The sequence below is a fragment of the Corvus brachyrhynchos genome, unplaced genomic scaffold, assembly GCF_000691975.1.
Source record: "Corvus brachyrhynchos isolate BGI_N302 unplaced genomic scaffold, ASM69197v1 scaffold200, whole genome shotgun sequence".
In the NCBI taxonomy this organism is placed as follows: Eukaryota; Metazoa; Chordata; class Aves; order Passeriformes; family Corvidae; genus Corvus; species Corvus brachyrhynchos.
Window position 1 is genome coordinate 6,980,816 of NW_008236184.1, and position 11,391 is coordinate 6,992,206.

Genomic DNA, 11,391 nt, shown 5'->3' on the forward strand with positions numbered 1-11,391 from the left:
TATCTGTAGAAATCACCCGTCTTGGAGATTCCTTTGAGGAACAGCCCCCTTCCCAACAAGGGGTTAGAGGGTTTGCTAACCACAATTTTTCACCCAAATGAATGTTCTTATTGTGTAACAGGATGGCATGTACACTTGCATTCTTTCCCTGCTTCCTCGTAACTTTTGAACCTACTGACCAATTTTGGACCAGTTATTGCAGAAGGGAAGCAGTCACTGTGCCACCAGCTTCTCTTGCTGCAGCTTCCTGCCATCTGGGCAGAGGAACAAGGCTCTGGTGTTCCTCACCACCAAAGGAACAAGTGCTGAGTGGGCTCCACATTCTGTAGACACCAGTGAGTCCACATGAATGTGTTACGAGCAGCCCAGCCAGCTCTGCTGGAGATTGCACTTGGTGATGTGATGCTTCCCACTGCTTTCCAGAAGGAGATCCTGGCCTCAGCCATGCTTTCTGGCCAGGGCAGCCCAGCTGGCAGGCAGGGATGAGTCAGGAACTGCTCTGTGTGCAACAGCAGCTCCAGCTCTGTGCCAGCGCCAGCCCCCAGTGCTTCTCCTTCCTCCTGTCTTGTGGTTAGCACAGCAGCAAGCTCACCCCAGCCTGACCACAGCCTGTGCAGCATTCCCTTCTCCAGAGCAAAGCCTTAACGTGCTGCTTCTGGTGGCGCTTCCTTGCTCCACTTCAGGACAAATGACTCTGAAACAGCAGATTTTTAAAAGGAGGTTTTATTGCCAAATTTCAAAGCTCTTTACAAGCAGGAGACAAAGTGCTGTCTTTCCACGGGCTGCAGCAGCTGCTTTCAGATCGTCATCCACACTTGCTCGCTTGCAAACTCACTTCCTTCCTGTCACAGACATGTAAACTGGTGGCACAGCCCAAAACACAGACTCACACTCCAGCACTCCGAGCCCAGAGGGTTTTCAGGCACAAAACCCCCTAGCCTTAGTGCATCCAGGAATTAGATGCAAGTTTAAAAGCATGTTTAAAGAATATTGAAAAAAAAAGTGCATGGTGGCAGGATGTACGCTGAAGATGGGAGTTGCCATAGAAGGCTGGATGTTTTAGGATGAACCTGCTAAACCTATTAGAAAAAACAGTTAAAACCAAGCCTAACATAGCATTTGCAGCAGTAAAGTTACTGGGTGATGCAGAGATTCCACTTAAGTTATACCTATTTACAAGACATAATACAAATCTAGTAAGATCTGTTAGTACAGCATATACAGTAATTAGCTGTAGCTTGTAAAATGATTTAATTTGCCCATTTCCTAACAGGTAGAGGGTATTTATCTGTTAGGATTCCTATTGATGGGTATTCGGTAAAATGTCAGACATTTATTCACTGAATATTGAGTATAATATAAAAATATACAGTAAATATAAGCACATCCTGTAGGTTTGGGTGTAACAGAGAGGGATGTCTGGGTATTTTCACCAGTGCTGTGCCAGACAAATATCCACAGAACACACCGCCACAAGAAAACACTGGGGAGAGCAAAAACATTTGTATATAAATTAGGGTACTGAGCTACCCCATAAGCTGTTGTCATTCTCCTGGATTTCAGTTCTAGGCTTTGATTTGCCTGTCCTGAAGTTTAAGATTGGCTTCAGCTTTGGGATATGAACCTGTATGCAGAGTTTGCCCTGGTTTGTGTCTATTCCTGTTAGTGTGAACTGGGTTTTCCCCCATCTATCTCTTGTTATAGAACTGCATCTTGCAAAAGCCTGCCTGCTCTCTGGAGCTGATGTCCCTTGACTTCCAGTACACAGCACGTTCTGACAGCTCACATTCATACCGCACAGTGTTCGGTAAACAAAAGTGCACATGCAGAAAAATACATTTAGATAGCAGATAGGCACTGAATATTGTCTGTGTTCTTAGCCCTTGTCCTAAGTGTGTCTGGAAAGGTGAATATGACCCCTAGTTGACACTGAACCTACAGCAGCAAATGGCACAGATCCAGAGTTTGCTCCAGGCTGTGTGCCTCGGGGTGGGCTTAGGACACTGGAAACTTCTTGTCTCAAAGCAAAGCTTTTTGGCACCTGAGCCCTGAGTGTTTGACTACGTAGAACTTTCCACATGACAGAATAATAACAAGTCAACTCATACAACATCTATGGCTGTCTTGAGAGGGGTCGCTACCAAAACCAAGGCTAATTTAATCAAAAGAAGCAGAAGCATCAGTTATGGTCACTATCTGTCTTGCTGGCTCCAAGTGGTGAAAACCAAGGTATTTGGAAGCCCAAAGCCAACCTTTCTGTGTTCAGACCTGAAGTACCTATGCCTAGCCTAAGAGGAGGCTTAGATGAAACTTTACTGCTGCTGTGGGTGATGTTTGCAGCCCCCTGCAGACTCGTGGGACATGGGAAATTAGAAGAAAAAGAAATGGATGAGCTAAGACCAAAATGCTGGCAAATGAGATAAAAGAGTTTAGGTAGCGTGTCACTCCTTAAAACCAGACTGGGGAGATTGCCATTTTCCATGTTTCCAGAGTTTGGCTCAAGCAAAGGAGAAGACCTCTGGGCTGTCACACAATTCTCCTCAAAGCAACTATAGAGAACAGGGGAGAGGAGCAGCTCGGGTATGGGGCTATACAGCAGCAGTGCAAAGATATGATTTTGCCACTGCTGTAATCACTAAAGACCACAGGAACTGTGGTTCCTCCCAGCAGGTGGACAGGGAAGCTGTGGGAATTGCCCTGGAGCCTACTGCAATGCCTTCCTCACACCCTTCTGTAGCAATGCATTTTTCATATACTTAAGCCATTGGGACCAGCCCCAAAGTTTTCTGTGCAAAAACGCCTTTCCCTCCATGTGTGTCAATCTCTCAATAGAGAGATCTGGGCCAAACCATGGCTCTCAGGCTGACCAGGACACAGCAGGTAGAGACGTGTTTAGTGGGAAGGGGGATCTTGTCCAGACCCACTGCCTGATGTGCATGCTCCTGTCAGTTACATCCTGAGACAACATTAAGGGAACACACATCCCCAAAGCTTCTTAGTGACAGCTCTCCTAGGAAGCTCCTGAGGATCTCCTGGACACATGTCCTCCAAATGCCTGACTACTGGTTCCTAACAACACTGAGGGGATTCAGAGTTACCAGATATGGTCCTCAATAATAAATGTGTTGTCCTGGTAGAAAACACCTTCACAGGCCAAGTGTAACCTCAATTTCCCTATTAAGGAAAGAGGAACGATCAATACTTGCCTGGCAATGGTGCTTTGAGACTTGTGTTCATTCATGCAGTGCTTAGCACACCTAAAGCGCTGCAGAGGCAGCCTCAAAGTGCCTTCATACAGCTGCTCCACATCAGGGACACTACTTGGAGTCAGGAATTGGCCAGTTTGGTTTGCCTCTGTGTGAGGTCACTTTTTAACTGTGGATGTGGTTTGATGAGTATCTTTGGAGAAGATTAAACCGTTTATCTTTACATTCCTAGATGTCACTGGGCCAGGTGGTCTGGGAAACTGTGCCAGCAAGTGAACAAACACTGACTACATTTATCCTCAAATGATTTAACTGGGAAAACCAGATAGGTGCCAGTGTAATCTGGTATTTGCTTGTCTGTAAATACAGAGAGATGGGCTTTTGCTAGAATAGCCATTCTGCTCCTTTCAAAAAATCTGGCTTTGTCTGATTACCACTAATTTTTAAGGCCTGATCCATTGAAAGGACTTTGGACAGAATCCTTAAAGAGCATTCACATTTTTGAAACTGTTCACTGTCCTGTAACCTTCTGCTGTGCTAAGAGGATTAGAACCAGACTGGTATGTACAACATGAAGAAAGAAAGATCCTATAACTGAAAGCTCAATTCTGTCCCACAAACATGGTGTGTGCACAGCAAAACACCACCTTTAAACACTGGCCTCGCAATGGTACAAATCATAAATGCAAATGTTTCGCTTTGATTTTGGGAAAGAAGTCTCTGCAGAGTGTGTCAGGGAGCACTTCTCCTATAAAGAGTCACTAGATCCTTTTGCTTTTCTTTCTGTTTCTGTGTTCCTTCTCTTTTCAGTTCTCCAAGACCTTTAATTTCTTGCAAAACCTGTGTAGCTTGCCGAAGTTGTTCTACTGCCTCATTGAGCAATGTCTCTGCCATCACTGGGGGTCCATTACCCCCCTGGGCCTGTTCCAACCCTTCACGTAAAACCTTCTGCAGAAGCTTTTCTGCTTTTTCCCTTTCATTAGCAACTTTCTCCTCCATTTTAGCTAAGCATTGATGGGAATCCTTTGGGAAACCTTGGCCTGGAAGTGCTCTCTGTTTATTTTTGGAATCAGAGAGTAAGTCTCCCAGAGAAGAACAGCGAAGTTTGAGACCTGAAGTGTTTTCTGTAGAATCTTTCTTCTCAATAGTTGCTTTTACACTCTCATGGTCTGTTTCTGTAGCTAAGGAAGTCTCTGTCTCTTCTGCTGAAGTTTGCTGTTCCTTCTCGGCTGTGGTCCTCCCATTTCCTTCTTCTGTTTCAGCTGTCGGGGATGTGAACTCTGCTACCTCGCTGGCTGTGATCCCATTCACCGGGGGCTTGGAGCTGCCAGACTCCTGCTCTTCCCAGCCCCCAGCTTCCAGGTCACCATGGCTGGAGTTCACTGTGGCAAGCATTTTCTCTGACAAAACCTTAGGAGGAACAGGAGGCTTTGTAACATCTGCAGCAGCAATCTCAGCCAGGTTGTCTTTGCCATCATCTGATTCCAAGTCTTCTGTCTTTTTAGGTTCAATGGTTGGTTGGTCCCAAGCTACTTTCAGCTTGTCTGGCACACTCTTAGGAAGTGGAATTGGAGCTTTTGCTATAACCCTGTTGCTGACCTCAGTGAGGTTCTCCTTGTTCTCCTCACTTGGTGCTTGCGATTCTTCCACATTCTCCTCTGGACTGACAGAGTCCTCTTCCTTGGCATTTATACCATCCTTTGATGTGATGCCTTCCTTAAGCTTCTTATCTGGGGGCAACGGAGGAGACAGAGGTTTTTTATGTTCCTGGTCAGGAATATTGTTCTCTGCCTCTTGGTTTTCTTTTGTGCCAGTGGGTTTTGTAGGTGGCATAGGTGGCTTTGGAGTTTCTTTTTGAGGTGGTTCATTGTCGCTTTCACTGATAGTGGAATCAAAGGTTGGTGGTCCATTGTCTACTATATCCAGATCTAGTCGCAGGATACCATCTGATGTACACTTGGCAGCCTGAAAAACAAGAAAGAAAGTTTTCAATATCTATCCCATCACTGATCCTGTGTTTCATCCTTTAACTTCAAGTTAAAGTCCAAAACCCTCACAACCAGCATGGCAAGCAAGGGGTTGCTGCTTCAAGCTGAGAGAGTTGGGGCTGTTCAGCCTGGAGAAGAAAAGGCTTCAGGGAGACCTTAAGAGCCCCTTCCAGTGCCTAAAGGGGGCTTCCAAGAGAGCTGGAGAGGGACTTTTCACAAGGGCATGGAGTGATAGGACAAGGGGGAATGGCCTTAAGATGAAAGAGGGCAGGTTTAGATTAGATATTCGGAAGAAATTTTTCACTATAGGGGTGGTGAGGCCCTGGCACAGGTTGCCCAGAGAGGCTGTGGACTCCCCATCCCTGGAGTGTTCAAGGCCAGGCTGGAAGGGGCTCTGAGTAACCTGGTCTACTGAAAGGCTCTCTGCCCTGGCAGATGATTTGTAAGGTCTCTCCCAACCCAAACTAGCCCTCAATTCTAAGAAAAGCACAGAACTTATTTTACTACTTCCTTTGAGAAGAATGTCTTAAAGCCTGTTCCCCAGTAACCTAATTTCTTGGTTTTCCTGTGGGCGCTAGTGTTAAGCTCTGCCTTTTTATTCTTTGTCTTGTACTGGGATCCCTCTGCCCCCTTCATTTACAATGTGCCTCCCCAAAGGCTCACTTTTCTGCTTTTGCGCTTGTCATAAACCAAGGTGATCTTTGGATTGCTTGGCCAGGGACTGTAATCCTGTTGCCTTCTGCTTGCATCCTCCAACCTGATGTCATCCCTGCCTTACCAGGGCCAAGCCTCAGCTGGTTAAACCTCCTTCAGACCACAGGCTGTGTGCAAATCTCACTAGTAGGGAGGTTTTCCTAAAAAGGATGGACTTAGCAAAGACATTGCAGCGTGTAAGCTCAGTGCCCCACAGGGAGAACCACGGTGACAGTTCCTGTGTGAGGGAACCCAAAACCACACAAAGGCATAGCTGCAGCCAGGGCCAGGCTCCTGCAGTGCAGAGTTTAGTTAAAGCCTCTCTGCCTTTCCAGCCCATGAGAGAGATGGAAGCAAGCTGCATCCTGGCGGCTTGGCCCTGATCCATCCTCTGAACACTGAAAATCAATGTACATGCCATTTCCTTCATGAACCTGCAGCCAGCAGCCATGATACACATCTTCCTGCAGGCTCTATCCCCTCATTTCTGCTTCTAAATTTGTAAGCGAGTTTCCCCTGATTTTGGCTAAGGGTGAGAAGTCTTACAGGTATTAACTTCAGAGGTTATCTCATGAAAATAGTGATCTGAGCAGGGAAGAGAGATGTTTATAGTGCCTAGGGACTAAAACCTGCTACCTTACTGAACCCATATTAGGCAACAGAACCCACACTTCATTGTTGCTGTGACTTTTGTCATGTTTTCTTCTGCGGTTTTCTGGAGGATGGGAATCTATGATTCATTCTCATGCATTTCTCTGGGACAGACGCTCTCCCTCCATTTCTATGCAAAGTAAAAGTCTCAAGGCATCGCATTTTCTGCACAAGGGTCATCTGAGTGTTGTGCAGGCACATAAGTCAGTGTCTTGGAAGTCTGAAGAAGGAAGGTTTGATTTAAAAACCTTCCTTTCTTGAGATTAATGCTCTGCTAAAATATCAATCTGTCTGTAGAAACTTTTTCATAAATCACACGAATCAAACATTAGTAAGAACCTCTCCCCTGAAAATGAAATGCAGGTTTATTTTGTGTTTTCTTCTTTTTTTTTTAAGTGACAGACCCAGAAAATCAGTTAAAAGTAGACAGGTTAGTCTATAAAACTGCCTGGGAGAATAATGTATTCTGTTTCAGACCTAGGGAAGGGCTTGTAAGCTTGAAAGTTCATCTGCTTTCTCTGGTTAGCTTAATAAAAATACAGCTCTTCCTGTGGACCATGCAGTTCTTCTACCTTTAGACTACTGTGGCTACAACATTATCACATCTTTGAAAATAAATACAGGAGCTTCGGTTTCTTCTGATGAAAATGAAACTCTAATGGTTCTTACCAGATGGCGAAGTAGCTTATGAGTTATGAAAAGCTAAATATATGGTAACATGTTGCAGCAGATAGAGATCTATGGGAACCTGGAGCTTCGTTAGAGAGGTGCTGGCACAGTCTTTCCTGGAGGAAGTTGCTTCCCTCGTCAGCTTTCTCTGGGCTGTCCATACTTGAGGTTTTTCCTGGGGTTTGGTACCCGAGTGGAAGGAGCAGCTCCTGGTGATCCCAGCTGGTGGGTTGGCTCACTCCAACAGGGTGCACTTACCTCCTTTAGGTGACTTCTTGTGGGTGGCCGGCGTCCATGGGACACTTTCACCCTGTCCCGAGTTACGTGGTCTAAGGAAAGGCTCTCATCTACTTTTACCTTTAACAGGGGGAAGAGGAGGGAAACAAAAAAGGAAGAGGGTCATTAATTTCTCAAGATATGTCTATAAAGTTGTCACTGTCACACATGAAATTTCAGCATTTCATTGGAGAATATTTCACCACTAGTCTTTACCTCAGAACTCAGTTACAGCCTGCCTGCAAAGCCCTGCACATATGTGATGGATATTTAAGGTCTCAGAGGTTTGCAACTTCTCTCCACCTAAGGGGCAGGGAACAAAGGACACGAGGAGCTTTGTCCTCACTGCACCCTGTACTTGGACCAGCTCCTGCATGTGGCAGAACACAGCACCAAAACTGCTGTTTCCATCTTAGAGGTGAAAGCTCATTAATAACTGTGACCTGACTGTGAACTGTATCAGCAGCACTTTGTTACAGCCCTTCCCTTCCACAGCTCTAATGACTGCAGGATGCTGAGGAGAAGGTGTGAGCAGTGACCTGGATTAATTGCAACTCCAGCTGAATTAACAAATTTATTTCCTGGAATCAGAGGAGAAATCCACTGCCTCACATTCATAAGGAGGGAGGTCCCAGTGCCTTGACAGGTACTTCTCTGTGCTGGCTCTGTGACCACCCACCCACACTGTGATGGCCAAGGGCTGGAGTCTGCTCCACATTGAGAGGCAGCATCAGTGACCAGGGACACTGAAAACATCTGTGTGTCCTTAGTACGACAAGTTTGTACAACAGGAAAGCTGGTGAGGGTGAAATAGGGGTTTAAAATGGCTGGTATGGCAAAAGTGGTTTTACAGCTCCTTCAGGGGAGAACAGATAATCCAAGCTGGCTGAGGGCTTGACCCATTAGCCTGTGCCTGGCCTGTGTGGAAACACTTTAAATCTGAGGTTTGATCCTTACTGGAATGAATGAGTATTAGAGGCTGGCTCCCTCTGTAAGGAGGATAACCCCACATCACAGGACAGGGAGGTAATCTGAGATCTCAGCTTGCTGTACTGATGAAGGGTGTGCAGAGTTCACTGCCCACTGTACCCATATGCTTTTGCCCTCTGCTGAATAAAAGCAAAGCCTAACCTCTCAGAGTTTACATCTCTAGCACTGTATCTACACCAGTTAGTCCTTTTCTCAAAACTTTTACTCATTGCTTTGGTTTCCTTTGCTAAACAGATCTTGCTGATTGCTTTGTCCCTCCTTACCCTGCTCATTTTTTCTTGTGTCATTCCCATGGTGGTGGTTTTGCTCACTTCCTTTCAGTTACTGAAAGAACTGCAGAAGAGATGCTGCTCCTTTGGTTTAGCTCAGGGCCGATTTACAAACTAAGAGGGAGCAGGGCAAGGTTAAACAGGCTCTAGGTTGTGCAATTTTCATACTCCCCTCTGTGCAGCAGGATGGGAGGAGAATTTGAAAGTGCAGGTGTGCTGGGGCTAGCTGAGAGGCAGGCAGGTTTGGCCAAGGCCATGGAGTAACTTTCCACCAGACTACTCTCCAGACTGCAGGCGGAATGGCTGGTGGACTGACTCACTTCAGACTTTTCCAGTCCTGAAGACTGGGCTACATCCTAACCAAATACCTCCATTTCCACACTGCTTGGTGCTGAGGATCATGGCAGCATGGGGAGGACGAGTCTCTCCAAGCTGCATCCCAGCTCTACATAACTCAGCGCTGCAGCTGCTTCTCTGCACTGGCCATTTCCATTGGGAAAGGGGAACTCCCAGAAATCCTCTGATCCCAAGCTCTGAAGAGAAGGAACCTGCCCTACCTTGCACACCATCCTTCTCTTTCCTTGGACCATGGCTGGCATGCAGGAAGGATGGGGAGAACAGAGGTTCAGGCAAGTTCTGCTTTTAGCTAAAGGAGCCATGGATGAGAAGACACAGAAACACAGGAGCTTGAAAACTGTTTCTCTTACCTCATCAAATACTTTGTTTTTGCCTCTATTGATCCCTTCATTAAGAGCTTTTATCCACGATTCCTTTTCTTCCAAAGTTGGAGCTTGAAATTTGATATCATGAACCTGCAAGAGCAGAGAAACAATTTTTGCCTGAGCATTCCTTGTCAGGACCAGAGGTACCTCTGAATCACTACAGTTTCTATATAACATCCAGTTCTAGCCTGTGTTTAAACTACAGATTCCTTTGTGCTTTGGCATAGCTCCCATGAACAGGATTTTGTTATGCTGGACAGCTTGTTGCTGTAGTTTTATTTTGGTAACTACTAAAGTAGTAAAAAAGTAAGTTTCTTCCTTCTGCAAAACACTTGGGTTAGTTCTTGGAGCATCAGTGAGTTGTACAGCAAATGGTCACACTGCATAGAGTCAGACTGAAAGTCCAAGTTACACTGGCTGGTTCAGATGGAGTAAACTACTTTATGTCCCACTTCCCCCAGAATACAAGGAACAGGAAGGCTGCATGCAGTGGGCTTTGCCTGCTTCCCTGTTCCTGTGGCTCTGCAGAACAGAACTGATACAGGTATGTGGGGCACTGATGTTGGCTGCACTAACCCTGACCCAGCTGGGCAAGGGAATGATGAGGCATAAGAGAATGTAAGTGCAAAAATCCACCATATCTTTTTCTGTTTGCAGATGAAATCCATCAGTGAACGCTACAGACAGGCACTCTCTGGCGTCTGAAGAGCTGCCCCAAGAAGGGAAGAGCTGGCCATGTAAGAGGGAACTGGCAAGAAGTACGGGGTCACTAATAAGGAGGGAGGAGGGGTTGATGATTGTATGGCCTGTCCTCCAGCCAGCCAGCTCTTCCCTTCCTCCAGGACAGCCCCATGGCTTTGTTCAGTGTTTCTAATCTCTTCTTGCCCACAGCAGGGACAATAGGCAGGGTGTCATTTACTTCACTACTGTTTTCTCTGAGTACCTCACCAGTTTTGCCCCAGAGTACACTTCAGATGAGAGAAATATCATCTTCACTTTACAGGTGGCTCCATGGCAGACCAGATGGGATCCGAACAGCTCTATGTGGTGTCCTAATCCACACTGCACAGGCACACAGGAATACTCCTGTGCTAAAGGACATCAGCAACATTGCAAAATCAAGCACTTAAAAGTTAGACACTCCTAGTATTTACAGGCTGTAGGGATATCAGCCTGCTGTGTGTGTTCCTTCTAGCACCATCCCTAACAACAGGCTGGCACTTCTTACTAAGTTATTCCATCATGTGTTTTATCCTCCCAGGTCAATATGTCTTACTGATTTCACTCTGCTTCAGCCCTGCCCTGAAAACAGAATTACAGATTCCCCTGACAGTGTTTTTAATTTCCTATTTACCACTGCAATATCTGGGGGGCTTCACAAGTTCCTTTTCAGAGCAACTGAAATTATCCACCTCCTACAGGTGGGGAAGTGAGCTACAGAGAGGCTTGTTCAAAACACAGCCATGGAGCTTTGCTTTGAAATTTTTTTTTGCAGGTATTTAACATTCTATAGGTACTCTGCACCTTCCCAGTGCTTTCAAGAGCAGTTGTAGCCTCAGCCTTTCTGTAAATGAGGCCCCACATTCCAAAATCACAGCAGTGCCTATATAAAACAGGGACTATATTAAATGAGGGGGACAAAGCGAATGGTGACTGACAGTCAAGTGCTCTTAGCAGCTCCTTGTTCATGGCACAACAAAGCAGCAACTGTTCTGGGTCTCAGCAGCTTCTGAAGGGACCATCAGAAATTCTGCAGAACTAAAGCCTGATCTCCTTACACCCACTCTTGCTGTTAGAAACCAACTGTTCTTCCTTTCTGTATTTATTTCTCATGTCAATGCCATGGATTTACATCACAGCTGCCAAGTGCCAGACACTCACAACCAGCATGGCAAGCAGGGAGTTAAGGAGTAATTTGGGGAAAGAG

At 45.9% G+C, this 11,391-nt stretch overlaps 1 protein-coding gene across 1 annotated transcript in view; it reads right to left on the minus strand.

Annotated features, from left to right (window-relative positions):
- Positions 1-705: 705 nt before the first annotated feature.
- The window catches only part of PLEKHO2 (pleckstrin homology domain containing O2), a 22,398-nt gene continuing 11,712 nt past the window's right edge, over positions 706-11,391 (minus strand). Inside the window, exons 3-5 of the mRNA XM_017736491.1 lie at positions 9,450-9,554; positions 7,466-7,564; positions 706-5,171 (exon numbers count right to left, since the gene is read on the minus strand). Of these exons, the coding sequence (XP_017591980.1) occupies positions 3,939-5,171; positions 7,466-7,564; positions 9,450-9,554 (1,437 nt within the window). The 3' untranslated portion in view covers positions 706-3,938. The remainder of the gene's footprint in view (positions 5,172-7,465; positions 7,565-9,449; positions 9,555-11,391) is intronic.